We start from the raw sequence: 20,977 nt of genomic DNA, 5'->3' as shown, positions 1-20,977 counted from the left end.
CTCTCCTTTTCCATTTTAACTTTAAGTTTGTCTCTCTCACCCTCAGACAGCATCTTGTCTCAGCCTTGCCTTCTCTGACCTGGATGATTGTGTTCAGTCTGTCTCTGACCTTGAGCACTTGAAGACACTGCTACAGCATCAAAGACACCTGGGACACCTAAAAAGAGGTAGGTAGCCTTCAGGTTATCCATACTGAACAAAAATATAAATGCAACAATTTCAAAGATTTACAGTTCATATCAGGATATCAGTCAATTGAAATAAATTCATTAGGCCCTACATCTGTGAATTTCACATGACTGGGAATACAGATATGAATCTGTTGGTCACAGATACCTTCAAAAAAAAGTATGGGCGTGGGTCAGAAAACCAGACCACCATTTGCCTCATGCAGTGTGACTGTCATGTTTTGTCATATATTGTCTTGTCATTATGCTTTCCCTTCTGTTCGTTTCCCCCTGCTGGTCTTTTTAGGTTCGTTCCCCTTTTTCTCTCTCCCTTCCTCTCTCTCTTCTCTCTATCGTTCCGTTCCTGCTCCCAGTTGTTCCTATTCCCCTAATCAATCATTTAGTCTTCCCACACCTGTTCCATATCTTTTTCCCTGATTAGAGTCCCTATTTCTCCCCTTGTTTTCCGTTCCTGCCCTGTCGGATCCTTGTCTATTGTTCACCGTGCTGTGTCTGTGTATCGCCCTGTCGTGTCGTGTTTCCCTCAGATGCTGCGTGGTGAGCAGGTGTCTGAGTCTGCTACGTTCAAGTGCCTTCCCGAGGCAACCTGCAGTTCTTGATCGAGTCTCCAGTCTGTTCTCGTGATTACGAGTGGGATTATGTCTTATGTTTGTAGAATTACTTTACTGGATTAAAGACTCTGTTTTCGCCAAGTCGCTTTTGGGTCCTCATTCACCTGCATGACAGAAGGATCCGACCAAGAATGGACCCAGCGACTATGGATTCTCTCTACTCTACTCTCGAGTTCCAGGGAGCGATGCTCGGCAGACACGAGCAGGAATTGTCTGCTGCTCGGCATGCCGTTGAAACCCTGGCCGCTCAGGTCTCCGACCTCTCAGGACAGTATCAGAGTCTTCGTCTCGTGTCACCAGCTACTTCCGGTTCTTCCGAGCCTCCGGAACCTAGGGTTAATAACCCACCATGTTATTCTGGGCAGCCCACTGAGTGCCGCTCCTTTCTCACCCAGTGTGATATAGTGTTCTCTCTCCAACCCAACACATACTCAAGAGAGAGAGCTCGGATTGCCTACGTCATATCACTCCTTACTGGTCGGGCTCGGCAGTGGGGCACAGCTATCTGGGAGGCAAGCGCTGAGTGTACTAACAATTATCTGAACTTTAAAGAGGAGATGATAAGGGTTTTTGATCGCTCAGTTTTTGGGAAAGAAGCTTCCTGGTCCCTGTCTTCCCTATGTCAAGGTAATCGATCCATAACGGATTACTCTATAGAGTTTCGCACTCTTGCTGCCTCCAGTAACTGGAACGAGCAGGCGTTGCTCGCTCGTTTTCTGGAGGGACTCCACGCTAAGGTTAAGGATGAGATTCTCTCTCGGGAGGTTCCATCCAGCGTGGATTCTTTGATTGAACTCGCTATTCGCATTGAACGACGGGTAGATCTTCGTCACCGAGCTCATAGAAGAGAGCTCGCGTTAACTGTGTCTCCCTCTCTCCGACACTACCGTCTTTCCCCACTGACTCAGGTGTTGAGCCCATGCAGCTGGGGGTATTCGCATCTCGACTAAGGAGAGGGAACGGAGAATCACCAACCGCCTCTGTCTCTATTGCGGTTCCGCTGGTCATTTTGTCATTTCATGTCCAGTTAAAGGCCAGAGCTCATCAGTAAGCGGAGGGCGACTGATAAGCGCTACTAGACGGTCCTCTCCGTCAAGTACATGTACTACCTTACCGGTCCATCTACGCTGGACCGGATCGGCAGCTTCCTGCAGTGCATTAATAGACTCTGGGGCAGAGGGCTGTTTTATGGACGAAGCCTGGGCGCGGGAACATGACATTCCTCTCAGACAGTTAGGGAGCCCACGGTCATGTTTGCCTTGGATGGTAGTCCTCTCCCCAGTATATTATATGAAACACTACCTTTAACCCTCACTGTATCTGGTAACCATAGTGAGACCATTTCTTTTTTGATTTTTTGTTCACCTTTTACACCTGTTGTTTTGGGTCATCCCTGGCTAGTGTGTCATAATCCTTCTTTTGATTGGTCTAGTAATTCTATCCTTTCCTGGAACGTTTCTTGTCATGTGAAGTGTTTAATGTCTGCTATTTCTCCTGTTTGTTCTGTCCCCTCTTCTCAGGAGGAACCTGGTGATTTGACAGGAGTGCCGGAGGAATATCATGGTCTGCGCACGGTCTTCAGTCGGTCCAGAACCAACTCCCTTCCTCCTCACCGGTCGTATGATTGTTGTTCTGATCTCTTTAAGAAGCGTTTTGCATCCGCTCCTATCCTTGTTGCACCTGACGTCACTAAACAGTTTATTGTTGAGGTTGACGCGTCGGGGGTGGGCGTGGGAGCCATTCTGTCCCAGCGCTCCGATACTGACGATGGGGTCCACCCTTGTGCGTATTTTTCTCATCGCCTGTCACCGTCGGAACGTAACTATGATGTGGCTAACCGCGAACTGCTCGCCATCCGTTTAGCCCTAGGCAAATGGCGACAGTGGTTGGAGGGGGCGACCGTTCCTTTTGTCGTTTGGACTGACCATAAGAATTTTGAGTACATCCGTTATGCCAAACGACTGAATGCGCGTCATGCTCGTTGGGCGTTGTTTTTCGCTCGTTTCGAGTTCGTTATTTCTTATTGCCCGGGTACTAAGAACACCAAGCCTCATGCTTTATCCCGTCTCTTTAGTTCTTCTGTGGCTTCTACCGATCCCGAGGGGATCCTTCCTGTTGGGCGTGTTGTCGGGTTGACTGTCTGGGGAATTGAGAGACAGGTTAAGCAAGCACTCACGCACACTGCGTCGCCGCGCGCTTGTCCTAGTAACCTTCTTTTCGTTCCTGTTTCTACTCGTCTGGCTGTTCTTCAGTGGGCTCACTCTGCCAAGTTAGCTGGCCATCCCGGCGTTCGGGGTACGCTTGCTTCTATTCGCCAGCGGTTTTGGTGGCCTACTCAGGAGCGTGACACGCGCCGTTTCGTGGCTGCGTGTTCGGACTGCGCGCAGAAGAAGTCTGGTAATTTTTTTTCTGCTTCTGCTCCTGGTCTTGCTGGGTCTCAGTCTGTTCCCTGCCATCGCATCTCTCCTGTTCTTGTTCCTACCCTTGCTGTGTCTCAGTCTGTCCCTAGTTGTTACTCTCCTGGCCTGTTTGGTCCTGTTTGCTCTAAAGCTTTCAGTTCTCTACCCGTGTCTCATTTTTTTTTAGAGTAGTACCCTAGTTTCCCTTTTTATCGTTTTTCGTTACGGTCCTGAGGAGAGGAGTTGGGTTCTTTCTCGGGACGTGCTGGACCGTTTGTGATCTATGATTTCCTCCGTTGCCGCCAGTGTTCCTCCTCGAGAGCGCCAGGAGGCGCTTGGTGAGTGGGGGGGTACTGTCATGTTTTGTCATATATTGTCTTGTCATTATGCTTTCCCTTCTGTTCGTTTCCCCTGCTGGTCTTTTTTAGGTTCGTTCCCCTTTTTCTCTCTCCCTTCCTCTCTCTCTTCTCTCTATCGTTCCGTTCCTGCTCCCAGCTGTTCCTATTCCCCTAATCAATCATTTAGTCTTCCCACACCTGTTCCATATCTTTTTCCCTGATTAGAGTCCCTATTTCTCCCCTTGTTTTCCGTTCCTGCCCTGTCGGATCCTTGTCTATTGTTCACCGTGCTGTGTCTGTGTATCGCCCTGTCGTGTCGTGTTTCCCTCAGATGCTGCGTGGTGAGCAGGTGTCTGAGTCTGCTACGTTCAAGTGCCTTCCCGAGGCAACCTGCAGTTCTTGATCGAGTCTCCAGTCTGTTCTCGTGATTACGAGTGGGATTATGTCTTATGTTTGTAGAATTACTTTACTGGATTAAAGACTCTGTTTTCGCCAAGTCGCTTTTGGGTCCTCATTCACCTGCATGACAGTGACATCTCCTTTGCATAAAGTTGATCAGGCTGTTGATTGTGGCCTGTGGAATGGTGTCTCACTCCTCTTCAATGGCTGTGTGAAGTTGCTGGATATTGGCGGAAACTGGAATACGCTGCCATACATGTCGATCCAGAGCATCCCAAACATGCTCAATGGGTGACATGTCTGATGAAGATGCAGGCCATGGAAGAACTGGGCCATGTTCAGCTTCCAGGAATTGAGTACAGATCCTTGCGACATAGGGCTGTGTATTATAATTCTGAAGCATGAGATGAATGGCGATAAAATGCTATTTTATTTATTGTCTGTAGCTTATGCCTGCCCATACCCTAACACAAGGGGAGGCAACGTACTTTAATCCGGCCCGCAAAACATTTTTAAAAAACAATATATATATATATATATACATTGCTCAAAAAAATAAAGGGAACACTAAAATAACACATCCTAGATCTGAATGAATGAAATATTCTTATTAAATACTTTTTTCTTTACATAGTTGAATGTGCTGACAACAAAATCACACAAAAATGATCAATGGAAATCAAATTTATCAACCCATGGAGGTCTGGATTTGGAGTCACACTCAAAATTAAAGTGGAAAACTATACTACAGGCTGATCCAACTTTGATGTAATGTCCTTAAAACAAGTCAAAATTAGGCTCAGTAGTGTGTGTGGCCTCCACGTGCCTGTATGACCTCCCTACAACGCCTGGGCATGCTCCTGATGAGGTGGCGGATGGTCTCCTGAGGGATCTCCTCCCAGACCTGGACTAAAGCATCCGCCAACTCCTGGACAGTCTGTGGGGCAACGTGGCGTTGGTACATGGAGCGAGACATGATGTCCCAGATGTGCTCAATTGGATTCAGGTCTGGGGAATGGGCGGAATGGCCCGCCATAGCATCAATTCCTTCCTCTTGCAGGAACTGCTGACACACTCCAGCCACATGAGGTCTAGCATTGTCTTACTTTAGGAGGAACCCAGGGCCAACCGCACCAGCATATGGTCTCACAAGGGGTCTGAGGATCTCATCTCGGTACCTAATGGCAGTCAGGCTACCTCTGGCGAGCACATGGAGGGCTGTGCGGCCCCCCAAAGAAATGCCACAATTTTGTTTCTGGTGTCCTTTGACAGCTCTTTGGTCTTGGCCATAGTGGAGTTTGGAGTGTGACTGTTTGAGGTTGTGGACAGGTGTCTATTATACTGATAACAAGTTCAAACAGGTGCCGTTAATACAGGTAACGAGTGGAGGACAGACTACAGTTTGCAACTGCTCATGGGGACAAAGATCATACTTTTTTGGAGAAATGTCCTCTGGTCTGATGAAACAAAAATAGAACTCTTTGGCCATAATGATCATCGTTATGTTTGGAGGAAAAATGGGGAAGCTTGCAAGCCGAAGAACACCATCCCAACCGTGAAGCACGGTGGTGGCAGCATCATGTTGTGGGGGTGCTTTGCTGCAGGAAGGACTGGTGCACTTCACAAAATAGATGGCATCATGAGGATAGAAAACTATGTGGAGATATTGAAGCAACATCTCAAGACATCAGTCAGGAAGTTAAAACTTGATCGCAAATGGGTCTTCCAAATGGACAATGACCCCAAGCATACTTCCAAAGTTGTGGTAAAATGGCTTAAGGACAATAAAGTCAAGGTATTGGAGTGGCCATCACAAAACCCTGACCTCAATCCTATAGAACTTTTGTGGGCAGCACTGAAAAAACTTGTGCAAGCAAGGAGGCCTACAAACCTGACTCAGTTACACCAGCTCTGTCAGGAGGACTGGGACAAAATTCACCCAACTTATTGTGGGAAGCTTGTGGAAGGCTCACCGATACGTTTGACCCAAGTTCAACAATTTAAGGGAATGCTACCAAATACTAATTTAGTATATGTAAACTTCTGACCCACTGGGAATGTGATGAAAGAAATAAAAGCTGAAATAACTGTTTTTCTGACATTTAACATTCTTAAAATAAAGTGGTGATCCCAACTGACCTAGAACAGGACATTTTTACTAGGATTAAATGTCAGGAATTGTGAAAAACTGAGTTTAAATGTATTTGGCAAAGGTGTACGTAACCTTCCGACTTCAACTGTATTTCTTTTTTTCGCCCCTTTTTTCTCCCCAATTTCAAGGTATCCAATTGGTAGTTACAGTCTTGTCTCATCGCTGCAACTCTCGTACGGTAGAGAGCCGTGTGTCCTCTGAAACATCACCCAGCCAAGCCCCACTGCTTCTTCTTGGCACAATGTCCTCTTAACCCGGAAGCACCAATGTGTAAGAGGAAACACCGTACACCTGGCGACCGTGTCAGTGTGCATGCGCCTGGCCCGCCACAGGAGTCACTAGAGTGGAATGGGACAAGGAAATCTCGGCCTGCCAAACTCTCTCCTAAACCGGACGACGCTGAGCCAATTGTTCACAGCCTCATGGTTCTCCCAGTAATGGCCAGCCGTGACACAGCCTGGGATCAAACCCAGATCTGTAGTGACGCCTCAAGCACTGCAATGCAGTGTCTTAGACCATTGCGCCACTCGGAAGGCCCCCGATTTGCACATTAAATTCTTTGGCAACAGCTCTGGTGGACATTCCTGCAGTCAGCATGTCAATTGCACGCTCCTTCAAAACTTGAGACATCTGTGGCATTGTGTTGTGACAAAACTGCACATTATAGAGTGGCCTTTTATTGTCCCCGGCACAAGGTGCACCTGTGTAATGATCATGCTGTTTAATCAGCTTCTGATATGCCACACCTGTCAGGTCGATGGATTATCTTGGCAAAGGAGAAATGGTCACTAACAGGGATGTTATCTTTTTGTGCGTATAACATTTCTGGGATATTCTTCGGCTCATGAAACATGGGACCAACACTTTACATGTTGTGTTTATATTTTTGTTCAGTGTACATGGTCATCTTGAGTCCCTTTCCATGCAGAATCATTGTGGACTTCCTGTTCTATACTGTCTTTTTAAACAAATACAAAGTAACACCTGACCCCACCCACTAACAGCTCCCTCACACAACCATGCACCAACAACCTTCCAAAAGACTGGGAAAACACTGAACAAAATGAGTAGATACAGTACAGACATTACAGACAGAATGGAGTCAAGTAATTCCCTTTTAATTCATTATTATTCCAAACAGAATAGTCTTCAATCTACTTTATCCAATTCCACTGTTCATATGATCATAAAGGAAATTCTGTTTGCATTGATAAACAAGTGATTTCTTCAAGACACCTTAGTGCGAGAGTGCCTGGAACTAAGTTGATCAGCACACATTCACAGCAGTCCCCCACCCATTCATTATACAGGGACTGTTTAGTGTCAGTAATAAGGGTCCATGGGGGTAATTCATTCAAAATAAAACTACAGCTGATGTACATTTTCCACTTTTCCCCTGCAAATGTTTTAAAAAATAAGGTAAAATTCAGAACAAATAGCATTAATGTCCTTACTTTCCTTCCTGAATGTAGGGTACCAGTATGCATAAATCCAATCTCCATAAATTGTTATATCCATAAAAAATACAACTGGTTCAAGGTGATAGTTTCATGAATAACCATGTTGTTTTGAAATCCTTAGAACATTACCAAATGTACCAATTATTATTATCATGTATTAGACATGGCTAAAGTAAGTAGATTTTGACTTTATCATTCTGCCTGGCCAATTATACCAAACATTTGTAATTTGGCACAGGATCGATATTTATTTGTCACACAGACACAATGTATGCAACAAACAACACATGTAGTCTGGCCAAGTGGCAGACATTATCCAATGACAGGTTTTATAGAAAGACTGGACCAGCCAGATGACTGTCCAGACAGGCCGGTGAAATATTTTCATGCAACAGATTTTAAGAAGGGTCAATATCCCCACCTTCATCTTTTAACACTTTATTGGGTTATTTACTTGCTCCTAAACACTGCCTCCCAAAAAACTGCTTTGATGAAGCATGAGCTCAAATTAAAACAAGCATTATCCACAAGGGCAGACCCTGGTCAAGTATACTTGTAAAATACAGTGCTCATGATTTAGCTTACCTAGTAAAATTGAACCAATGGAATAATCCCAAAAGTACAAACTCCACCCACCCAGCAATACCTCAAGTATTTGAAAGTTGACATACTGGTATGTATTTGACCATGTCTGCCTCAGAGGGGTATTCTTGTGATAAAATGAATGCTGAGAGTCTGGGTGAGTTAGTGGTTGAGTGATAAGATTAAAAAGTGAAACCACTTATGTTTGTGTGATCTCCAGTAAAACACTACAATTTCTCAACTACAATATCTCACATCCATGTCCATGGTAAGAACATTTCCATGTTCAGCCTAACCATCAGTGTCGTTCCACCATGAATCTAACATGGAAAACACTCATTTCCATCCATTCCCTCTCTCTTTCAGACTACTTCCCTATTCGTTGTTCCATGTCATCTCATCTCTGTTCTCAGGTGGAACTGAAAGGAGGAAAAGGTTTACTGTCACACCTTCACTACATGGCACAGCATTTTCTCCATGAAACATTTTTTTTTTTTACATCAATAGAAAAACAATTGCAAATATGGAAGTTAATATGGTTGCATTTCTGTTAACCAGACACACAACTCTACACTTCTCTGCAGCAGAGTATTTACAGGTCCCCTGTGTGGGGGGGTTCAATGCTCATTCAGCGGTCAGACAAGATGCTCAACTGTGGATTAAGGTACATTATCTCAGCATTGAGGAGACATCATTTCTGGAAATTTGATGAAATATAGATATTATTATATTAAAGAGGGCCTGCCTTCAACTAGTAAAGGTACTCTTTTGAAGGTTGACCAGATCATATATGGGACGGGGGTTAAAAATTAAATTAGTATATCAAATTATTGTTATTTATGATGATGATAAGATGGAGAAACTGATGACAATCAAGGCAACACAATTCAAGGCAATTAAATGTGAAATTCTCCATGTAAGAAATTCAAAATGTGTTGTTTTTACAGCTAAACTTGAAGAAGAGCACCAATTACTGAGGTGAACGGGGAGGGACAATAGTGAGCCCTTGTCTTCTGCCCACACAGTATGGTACTACTTGAAGTAGGTAAACAGTCATATTTTTGAGCTGTAGTTTGTTTGTACAGGTTAAACGCCAGCCAAAGGGGATCTGACACCGTGCTAAAACATCCTTCCAGTGCTCGTCCAACTGAGGTAGCATCTCTTTGTTGTCAACACTGCTTCAGCTCCCGAGGTCCAGTGACACTGCCATTTTCCATCCTATTGTCAGCCAATGACCCCTTTTTTGTGGCAGCCATGTTGTGTGATTTACTTAATTATGGATGAAAATAATAATACAATTGACCCCAATAGAATATTCTTAAAGACGTTACTGAAAGGCATTCCTTAACTGAATCATCCAGACACAGTTCCAAGTATGGCTTTGGTTTGTCCAAGTATTCAGTAATTTACATACATGTGGCGTGAGCCGTGACTCTGAGGATTTGTATATTCATGCAAAATGTCAGTTTTATAGTGTATCTGTACAGGTAGAAGATAGTTCATAGGCGTGGGAAGGGGCCAATCCTATCTGCGCGAGGGGCCCAGAACAGATCCTGTCGTGAGGGGGCCGTAACGGGGGAAGTTGTCATTAGGGGGCTGGCTGGGGAGCAGGGAGTTCCCATTAGTTGGAGAGCAGCTGAGATGAAGCCGCTTCAAATACTCAGCGTGGTCCGGCTTGTGGTGCTGCAGGACTTTGATGGCTTCGTCCACTGTGAACCACTCCCGTTTACGACCTGCAGGGGGAGACAGAGACTGAGTGTCAATCACTCCTGCTGTTGACCACAGGGGGGGGGGGAAGCTCTTTAATACACTCCCAATAACCAATCAGCAGTCAGAACTACTGGGGTTTTCCACATGAACTTAGTGTGACATTTGCCCTTTGAGGGATGGGGATCTCACAAAGATATGGGATCTGGATCAACCCCATGTGGCACTGTCAATAAAATATTCAGATATCCCATTACCAATCTGCAAACATGCCCATCTAAACATTCAAAATGACCCTATTAATTTCAGCCTACCTAAAGTCTTGTGAAGGGTGCTAATAGCCCGTTTGAATACATGTTTCCAGAATAGAAGTTATCAGAATACATTGATTATCTCTAACAACAGCTACATTGTTATTGCGTGAAGATGAGGCCATAGACATGAGCTCATTTAAAGGTCATTCACAGTGGCATGCTTTAACAACATTCTTTTTGAGGAACAAGTTGTAGCCCATGTTTGGTAATCCTGTGTGTTAACGGGAATGAGGACTATTAGTGCAAAGGAACAAATATTGGTGCGGTTAAGTCGGTAATGTGACGACCCTCCCACTCTTGTCTGCCGTATTCTGTCTTTGTTCTTGTTTCCTTATTAGGATGCCGGTGGGCGGAGTTGGGAGGGTCGTCAGCTTCATGGGAAACACCTGGGCCAGTTGTCTCCCAGGATAAATAGACCTCTTCCACATTCATGGAGGAGACTCTCTCCATGCAGACACCTTTGTAGATTGTGTTGTGGTTCTTGGTGGCCTTTTGTTTGTTTGCTTTGGCACCTTTCAACACCCTGCATTATCACATTCATTCATGCAAAACACACACTTACACTACTGATTACACACACCATTGGATATTTTCCTTAGTTGCTTTAGTTAATAAATATATCTTTTGTCACTCCTTATCTCCATGTTGTCTCCCTTTTGTTACGGGCTTTGAGCCGGTTCGTGACAGTAAACAAAACCGAAAGAAAGACTGAGGCTGATATTCTGCCTACTGTAAGATCTATAAGGACTGAAAGCTCCAGCCACCCAGGAAAAAGACTTAAGTCTAAAGGATGATTAATGGATTTCATCTGCTCGGTAATCCAATCGCACGTTCACATTTTACTCTACCGTTTACCAGCTATTTTAGTCCACCTCTCCAAAGCCAGCAGGCTGGTGTGATTTAGCTGTTAGCAGCATAAGTTGAGTCTTAATCAGCCACTTTGGAATTTATGTGTTATGACTCCAAACTTTAGATTAGGTGAAGCCGGATATTATTGGAAAAATATTGAACTTGTTTGTTGCTTGTTTTCTGCAATCCCAGGCCTTTTAGTCAGTGAGTGGGATTTCATTATTTAGTATGTGAGGCCTGTTGGAACTGGCAATATCTTTCCTGGAAAAACATATTATTATACTAGACATTGAAGTCCTGATTAGAGGTCGACCGATTATGATTTTTCAATGCCGATACTGATCATTGGAGGACTCAAAAAAGCCGATACCGATTAATCGAATGATAATGGCAATGACAACAATACTGAATGAACAATGAACACTTTTATTATAACTTAATATAATACGGAAATAAAATCTATTTAGTCTCAAATAAATAATGAAACATGCTCAATTTGGTTTAAATAATGCAAAAACACAGTGTTGGAGAAGAAAGTAAAAGTGCAATATACGCCGTGTAAAAAAGCTAACGTTTAAGTTCCTTGCTCAGAACATGAGAACATATGAAAGCTGGTGGTTCAATATTCCCAGTTCTTCAATATTCCCAGTTAAGAAGTGTTAGGTTGTAATTATTATAGGAATTATGATGCATCGACTATTTCTCTCTATACCATTTGTATTTCATATACCTTTGACTATTGGATGTTCTAATAGGCACTTTAGGATTGCCAGCCTAATCTCAGGAGTTGATAGGCTTGAAGTCATAAACAGAACTGTGAAGAAAGCATTGCTAAGAGCAGCTGGAAAACACAGTAAAGTTTGAATGAAAGCTTACAAGCCTGCTGCCGCCTACCACCGCTCAGTCAGACTGCTCAATCAAATCGTAGACTTAATAATAATATAATAAACACAGGAATTCAAGTCATTAATATGGTAAAATCCAGAAACTATCATTTCGAAAACAAAACGTTTATTCTTTCAGTGAAATACAGAACCCTTCTGTATTCAACCCTAAGTCTTAATATTCCTGTTACATTGTACAACCTTCAATGTTACGTCATAATTACGTAAAATTCTGGCAAATTAGTTTGCAACCAGCCAGGCAGCCCAAACTGTTGCTTATACCGACTCTGTGTGCAATGACTGCAAGAGAAGTGACACAATTTCCCTAGTTAATATTGCCTGCTAACATTAATTTATTTAAACTAAATATGCAGGTTTAAAAATATATACTTCTGTGTATTGATTTTTAAAAAGTCATTGATGTTTATGGTTAGGTACATTCGTGCAACGATTGTGCTTTTTTTCACGAATGCGCTTTTGTTATATCATCCCCCGTTTGGCAAAGTAGGCTGTGATTCAATAAAAAATGTACAGACACCACATTGATTATACGCAACGCAGGACAAGCTAGTTAACCTAGTAATATCATCAACCATGTGTAGTTAACTAGTAACTATGTGAAGATTGATTGTTTTTTAATGCTAGCTAGAAACTTACCTTGGCTCCTTGCTGCACTCGCATAACAGGTGGTCAGCCTTGCACGCAGTTTCCTCGTTGAATGCAATGTAATCGGCCATAATCGGCGTCCAAAAATACAGATGACCGATTGTTATGAATACTTGAAACTGGCCCTAATGAATCAGCCATGCCTATTAATCGGTTGACCTCTAGTCCTGATGTCATGTGACCATAAACTCACCTATGTTGACAGAGTCTTCCCATGCTTCCAATGTCTCCGTCACGGTCAATACGTAAACGTACGTTCGGTGCTTTCGGTCCTGATTCTGCTGTAAAGTTGAAAAGAAAACTACATTTCAAAATTCAGGTTGGAAGAATCTCTACCTGTGGCACCTCAAGAAAAAACAGCTGCTTTCAGAGGGTGCACATGCTTTAGGGTAGTTTATCAACCCTTGACTAGGCATCAACCAAATCCACTAATTTTCTATTCTTGAATTCCATTCATGTGACAATTTACACAAGAGAGCAATGACAGTTTTTCAGGGAGTAAAAATGTAACTGTCTTATAATTACTGTCAGCCCAGAGTCACACCTTACCTCAAACACACCTAGGAGACGTCCCAACTTGCCTTTCACTCCTGCCTGGTGGGAGAGAGAAGAGAGGCATTAGGGGGATGTGAGATGAAGTATTGGGCCTATGGCTATTTGACAAACCAAAACACTTGTGTTAGATTAAAAAGGAAAGTAGAGAAATCCCAATACTTGACAATACTGTGTGGGGGTTTAGAATGAAAACCTTTGACTGGAATTAGGAGTGTGTTGAGATGTGAAGATAGAGAGAGTGTGTGTGTGTGTGTGTGTGTGTGTGTGTGTGTGTGTGTGTGTGTGTGTGTGTGTGTGTGTGTGTGTGTGTGTGTGTGTGTGTGTGTGTGTGTGTGTGTGTGCGTGTGCGTGTGCGTGTGTGCGAGATCAGAACACGTTAACCAATATAACATGATTGAATATCACAACACAAACCCAGTCCTGCTGTATATTTAGAGGTCAAAATCAGAGGTTACTGTTTCCAAAAAAACACATGACCCATCCCCTATTCCCCTTCCTGCCCCTTTATCAAGCTTCACAAAGAATCTGCCCACGTCCACTGGACAGGCTTTAGGACCTGTGAATGTGCTGGAATCCAGCAGGGAGCCAAGTTTAGCCTGCTGACGTACCCAAGTACGTTAGGTTTCCCACCAGCTGGACCTTTGGAATACCACGAGCTCCTCAGTCCTTTCTCTACAAACTCACTTTGCACCCACCAAAATGTACCTCCCAATTGTGTCATGTCAAAAGTGAGTTCCCGTCACCCACTATCATTGCATACATCAAGTCTCTCAGAATGGAACCCTTTTTAGCTGTGAAGCCACTTCGGAGAGGACATGCTGTGAAGTGCCAGTGAGATATCCCAGGAGATCGACAAGGTCAGTCACATGCCACAAGGAAGGCAGTGGTGAATTATAGAGTGTCTCTCTCTCTCTCTCTCTCTCATACTGTATATGAGAAAATGTAGGGTCTGCACATTGCCTTTAAATGACCAATCAGGGGCCAGCAATACTTTTTATACTCATATAGATGACATGATCACTACATTACTTGAAGCCAGAGTTTACAACTAACACATTACAATAGTCTCACCCATCCCTAAAAGGCATGTTCTTTACAGACAAATCAATGAATGACCATCAGATCAATGTGTGTTTTGTGCGTGCATATAGCTATTAGTTACACACCCACTTTGTGATTCATTTCAAATTCATCATCACTGATGATTATGGTGATGACTGATTGGATTAAAGTAAAGATCCAATCATTCTGAATGTGATATTGTTTTTGTGCATCTCTGAGCGATGCTCTATCGACTCCCAGGTCATTCTTTAATTTTTATGTGTATCTGAAAAGGTTTTGCATCATATGAAAACATGAAATGACCCCGGGAATTGACAGAACATCGCTCAGAGATGCACAAAAACAATATAACATTCAAAATGGTTGGATCTTTCCTGTATATTATGACAGGTGAACTCACCTCTTCAAACACCTCTCTGACCGCTGCACCACAGGGCTCCTCCTCAGGCTCCATCCCTCCACCTGGGACGATCCACTGGTCCGGGTGCCGACTGCTGCTCACCAGCAAGACCTGGAACAGAAAACACAATAGTTCTGTGAGTCCAGCTCCACCACAGGGCCCTCTGCTCCACCACAGGGCCCTCTGCTCCACCACAGGGCCCTCTGCTCCACCACAGGGCCCTCTGCTCCACCACAGGGCCCTCTGCTCCACCTTTGCTAATCGATTGACCTAGATCAGGTCCTTTTGGGAGCATCAAAGCAGGTGCCTGAGCTTAAATTACACGACAGTCTGCCGTGTACAACAATCCGAACAGATTGAATGAGCCTGTATCTGCATTTTCATGATGCAATACACACACATGACCTAAACACACACACACACACACACACACATGAACTATGGGTTCATAGTTGCTCAGTTGTCTCTTTCACAATGCTGAGGAAACATCCAACTCAAGTCAGTCGAATACGACAGTAATGCAGCGTCAACTGCAGCTAATGTGGCTTTCACCTTCTATCTTTTCCCCATCCAGACCCCTCTATATGGGACCAGTGTGTCAGCCTGACAGCCATGTAATATCAGCTAGCAGCTCCGCTTTGACACTCCTCTGTGCTGCTCTAATGGGATTGTGGGATTGCTGGAGCAGACCCGTTTTTGCCTGAGCCAGGAGCCAGGTAGTGACAAGTCAAGTGGCCAAGAGAGGCCACCCAGTGAGTACGGCACGTGTCACCCTTCCACTCTGGGTCACCATGTCATGTTCCCGGGCCTTAACTGAGCCGACATCTCATCTGGCTCGTCCCGGGCTAAGAGGGGATGGAGGGTGGACAGGGAGTGGGACGGTTAGCTATATTTACGGGCGCCACATACAGATGAGGGGATCCAACTGAAGCAGCGAGGTAGACCCGACTGTCTGCTTAGTACCCTACATTATAAAGACTTAAACCATGGAGATAGAATGAACCTACTAACCTATTTATAACAGACTGCTAACGCTTCAGAATGTGAGTACACATGTGTGTACACAAGTGTTTGTGTGTGTGTTGGGGGGGGGGGGTACTGTCTGTGTTTAAATATGGGGGTGGGGCACCGTTGTGTGCCTTTTGCAAATATATTTTTGGGAGAGCAAGGCTTTGAGCTGCTCAGGGATGTCACTGTGTTTGACAGTGTCTGCTTACAAAACAAACCTAGTTATACATCCTGCCAGTGTTATTTTTGCCTCACTTTATGTCCTATTGTTTCTATTTCTTGCGCAAAATGTGGTTGGATATGAAATGTTACGAATTTAACTAATTCCAGGAAAGGCATAAGGCTTGTCGGCACCTCATATAAATTCATGCAATATACAAATGTTCATGTCATTTATGTCAACAGCTTAGGCTAACAAGGTATGTCCCACTGAAAAATCATACCACTGAGGAACACTCGGCACAGTGAGGAGCAAAACCCCACACCAACATATTAGATAGGTCAAAGGTTAGGTGCAGATGGAGGGGGGGGGGACCAAAGGGAATAGAGCAGGGTCTCCCAGCGAGATTCCAGTGTGTTTTGTAAGCCTGCTAAACGGGCCAGGAATCTCAGGGAGGAAATAAACACCTACTTTCTTGGAGGAGCAACACTGTGGCTGTCGAATAAACCAGTCTCCCACATGCCAGCCTAAGGAGGTCTGAAGTTTTAGACAGGAGTATTGGCATAGACAGTATCGGCCACTCAGGAGTCACAGAGGCTTTTCTCCTATTCAGGCTTAACGAGTTCATGCAATTACGACAGAGTAGCTGGACAGTCCCAGAGCAAACTCTGTAAGATGTTCCTGGGGATGGGCTCTATACATTACTACAGCTCAGTAACAGTTGAACAGACACGGGCAAAGCATTTCTTGACCTAACAATATCCTTGACCAGAGACACAGGTGGGTGATTGAAGATGGTCTCCATTTGTTCCACCACAGGTATCTTAAATATTAAAACAAGCTAAGATATTACACAAAGGTTGACTTGTTTTCTAGCATCACAAATGAAATATCAGCAACACGATTGTATGTGTAGATAATTACTAATGTTAATAAACATTTCCCAAGTAAAAATCAAAAGGGAGATTGGGATGCAGTATTGAGACTGAGATTGGGCAGTCTCATTAATATAACTCAGTGAGAAAGCCTTCCAGCTACCCAGCTGCCCTACCACAATGCAATGTGCCTATGGCACGGAACACACTGACACACAGCAAACTGATATATCTCTATTCCTTGTTCCTGAAAGAACCGGCTATACATGAGGGAGGGACAACAGTTTCTCCTTCAGGCCACCTCTCTCTCTCTCTGTGTGTGTGTGTGTGTGTGTGTGTGTGTGTGTGTGTGTGTGTGTGTGTGTGTGTGTGTGTGTGTGTGTGTGTGTGTGTGTGTGTGTGTGTGTGTGTGTGTGTGTGTGTGTGTGTGTGTGTGTGTGTGTGTGTGGTACAAATACTTGAGTGCTCTGATAGAGTTCTTCATGACAGACAGATAAAGTCTGCAGCTTATTTATTGCATAACAGTGGTGCAGGGAAGTCAGAGGCTGCAGTGTCTTGAACTGTCTGATACAGAGTTGGATTTCTATCAGACAGTACAAATCCAAATGTAGGAGCTGTTCATAAACAAGGCGTGTGGCTCAGTAAGAGATGAAAAGCATAGCCACTTTTACAATAATGACCCGCCTTAATAGTATTCTCGATTTTAGTTCATGCACTGAAAATTGACATAATTTGCTTACTAAGTCTCCTATGACAACAAATCAAATCAATCAAATTGTATTTGTCACATGCGCAGAATACAACTGGTGTAGACTTTACCGTGAAATGCTTGCTTACAAGCCCTACCCAACAATGCAGTTTAAATAAAAATAGTAACACATCACAATGGAATAGGTCCACAGATTTTGGTTATGATAAAGTGGGCCAATTTAACTTGTTACGGTAGAAGATATAAGTCATATCTGTATAAATTGCGCCTTTAAACATTTAAATAGACCTAGGCAGAAACAATTGGAACATGCTATATTGACTGAAAGGAGACATGCACAACAATATAGCCAATTACATGGAAATAATTGCTTCCGATTTATCAAATGTTTTTTTTTAAACATGTGTGGAACGGGTCCTATATGTTGTTATAATTTCGGGGAAATTGACTTGGATAGATAGTCCATTTTGTCAAACCATAGACAGTGAACGCTTGCATCATGGTGGTACGTAGGCTATGGTGAAGCCCGTTAAAAACCAGAAACTATTACGAGGAATATGTCTAGGTCTACAGCAGTTTGTTAAGAATATTCTCTCAAACCAGAAATATAAAAGCAAAGCCTTGATTGAGACTACTTTTCAGTAGACTACCTTTGGTTTCAGCCTAGGATACTTGAAAACCTGTCTTACAAAATGGCCACTTCATCAATAACGCATTTTCATTTCATTTTTTATGAGGCAGCAGAGATTATAAGGTGTAAAATGATGACGGTGATATTGTTACTAGTATTTAAACTCGTATGCATTAGTACAGTGGTATCGTCATACAATGTAGCAATGGCTGGACTGATGTCCCGCCCGTCGAATGAAACATGCAACAGAGCGCCTCGACCCCCTCGCTTTGCTCTCAAACTAGCCCAAACTGGATAGCCGCGGGCAGTCACACAACACCACTGAGGATGTATTCCAAAAGCCATGGAACGTAGGCTAAAAAAGCGTATAAATAGACTATAACACTCCTGGGTTTTTTGGGGGGGGCGGGGGGTTGTTTACCATCAAGCCTACTTCTCTAATCATTAGGTTTGAAAAACCCGCAGAAGCATTTATTTCAGACACGGGCAAGACAGCCCCCCGCACATCGACAGTAATTAAGTGGTAAAACCACAATAAAAACCTATTTAAGTCTATTACAATTGGCAAATATAGATAAAATATTAACAAATGTAGGATATAGCCGAGAACAGTAGTGTGGTTTAAAGACAGGACAGTGTCGGTCCCCTGAACGGTCAATGAGAAATATAACCATCTAACGTTATACCTCTTCTTCACGTTCGTTCTTGAAGCACAAGCATGCCGCTCGTTTCCTGAAGCCCTCGCCATCATAAGTTCTGGTCTGGTTCGGCTTGAACTTCATTATGTAGGTTACTCCTCTCCTCACCGGGCAGGCAACGAAATCCAGAAAATGAACGAACGAAGAGTGAGTCACCAAACCAAGATTCTGGATGGCGAAGAGAAAACCGGCATATGTGTATCACTGAGGTACGAGAACGCGATATACCGGCAATCTACCCATTGACGGTGTATTTTCCCATTCACTCCAATTGCGTTTAGTGCGTTCGTGTCAGGGAATTCCCTCCGTGATGTTGGGTTAATGGATGCAGTTCAGTCCCCCATAACCTCCACTTCTATGTGCAATCTCTTATTTAAGTAGAGTAAGTCGATAATGTACCCTCCTCCGTAGTCCTCCCACCTTAGGTAGTAGCCTACAAGCTAGGCTTTGCGCAGTCGCTGACTGTAAATAGACAGAAGGCAACCTAGCGGAGCGCTGTTACGCACCGCACCATACGTCTGATAACTGTTGGAGGATAGGATTTTTTTTTAAAGTAGGACAAATCTAGCTGTGATTGAACACCTATGCACTGCTCACTCCATCTGACTTTATGCTTTCTTAAAAAGTAGCCTATCCTGTTTGTATCATGGGCCCACCCATATAGATAAGCAATCTAGAAAATAGTAAGGTTACAATGTTTAACCCTTAAGCCTATAACTTCATCAGAGTATTTTCTCAATATAAGATGTAATGTGACGTATTACCCTGAAATGTCAGTAAACAAGGTCTTTAAAAGACTCCTTATAATAGCCTCCACTATAAACGTCTGTCTTGGGATTGGGGGTGGTGGAAAAGACCGGTTTCTGACCTTCCACTTTTTCTGTATTCACATCAGAATAATAATTTCACAAATAAAGCACTGTCAATTTTATTGCCTACCTTAGCTACTCTGTGACGACTATTCATGCTATTGACTGAAAGCAAGTTGGGGGTATAGATCCAGTCTAGGTTTGTTCTGTTTATAGCCTATAAAGGAAGGTGGGCCCATTTGAAGAGGTCTAGTTTTGTGTGTTTAATGTATAGCTTTTACGTTATAGAAGACAGGTCAGACAGGTCTACCTTACCCTCATAGAAAAAGGTTCTATATAGAACCTTTTGGGGGTTCCATAGATGAAGCAAGCGATATAACCCTTCTTTTTTAGGTGTATACACATACAAAGACATGTTGTATAGGAGTTCCTCTATCTTAGTCACTGCATTTCACTGTTAGTCTACAGCTGTTGTTTACGACGCATGTGACAAGCATTTGCTGAGGGTGTTGTCAAAGTAGAAACTAGTTACTATTGAGTCAATGTTTTAGCAACTGTAAATGCAAGTTTGTTTTGTTACTTACTGAAACTAGTGTTGCATAGCAGTAGATAAATTGTACAGACTATACATTCAACAACATCTCTACCGGAACCTGAATATTATATTTGTCATTGCTGCTACAGGGTTCCTTTAGTTGGTATTGAAATACAAAGTCTCCTGAACAACACTGTTTTTCCTCTGCAGAATCTTTTATCAATGTTTCGATCAGAGACCTTTGTCAAGACAACGTGAGATTCACACAAACATGCACATATATGGTATATATACACACCTCTGAGTTCATTCATTACACCTGTGTGTTGGTGCTGTAACTCTCTGCACCACAAGCGAGAAAAGCATATAATTGTAAGTGTTAACCCTTCACCTCTAAAGGTTTTGCTCTACCAGTAAGGCCAGTGTAGTCATCTGTCAAACCTGTGTTCTTGTCAAAATTGGAATTCAACGACTGAATCAAAAGACGCTGTTAACTTGATTGACTTTTCTAACTGGCTGCCAGCAGGACAAGCATCCTACCTCACACTCTTCATCAAAGAGATGGTCACTTACAGAGTATCAGAGTTCTGGAACTGACAACCAGTGTATCATGATGTGATTGTTTTTAAGAGAGGATGGATTGAACTTCTTAAAGAGAGAAACATTGATTAGGTTATGGGGTGAGTTAGCCTGCTTTTTCTTAACATAATTGATCGTTACAGTTTGAAATAACTAGTCAAAATCTTATTAGGGTCTTACGTCAGATTGAGCAATGATTCCGCCTGCACTGAGAGAGGAGCGTTGAGTTACGAAAAGCAACGGGGTAGCCTTTGATGTGTAAAAATATGAGCGGAATTGCAAAGATGTCAGACTGTGTTGTGGAACACCAAAATAACATATGCCTCGACGTTATCTTCCCTGTCTCAATGGATCTCTACCATCTTTCCATAACTTGAATTGGTCTCTAAAATCACTTTTACCAAAAT

General features: G+C 43.3%; 1 protein-coding gene across 1 annotated transcript; it reads right to left on the bottom strand.

Moving 5' to 3' along the window:
• Window positions 1–7,184: 7,184 nt before the first annotated feature.
• LOC123994409 (diphosphoinositol polyphosphate phosphohydrolase 3-beta-like) lies at window positions 7,185–19,086 on the bottom strand. The gene is made up of 5 exons (XM_046296940.1): window positions 18,636–19,086; window positions 14,567–14,677; window positions 13,099–13,143; window positions 12,743–12,830; window positions 7,185–9,862 (listed from the first exon to the last, which is right to left on the bottom strand). The coding sequence occupies exons 1-5, from the start codon at window positions 18,729–18,731 to the stop codon at window positions 9,654–9,656; spliced, it is 549 nt and encodes a 182-aa protein (XP_046152896.1). The 5' UTR covers window positions 18,732–19,086; the 3' UTR covers window positions 7,185–9,653.
• Window positions 19,087–20,977: the final 1,891 nt, after the last annotated feature.

This window comes from Oncorhynchus gorbuscha, linkage group LG14, assembly GCF_021184085.1.
Source record: "Oncorhynchus gorbuscha isolate QuinsamMale2020 ecotype Even-year linkage group LG14, OgorEven_v1.0, whole genome shotgun sequence".
Classification (NCBI taxonomy): Eukaryota; Metazoa; Chordata; class Actinopteri; order Salmoniformes; family Salmonidae; genus Oncorhynchus; species Oncorhynchus gorbuscha.
Note: the sequence above shows the minus strand (reverse complement) of the source record. Positions and strands in the feature narration are given on the sequence as shown.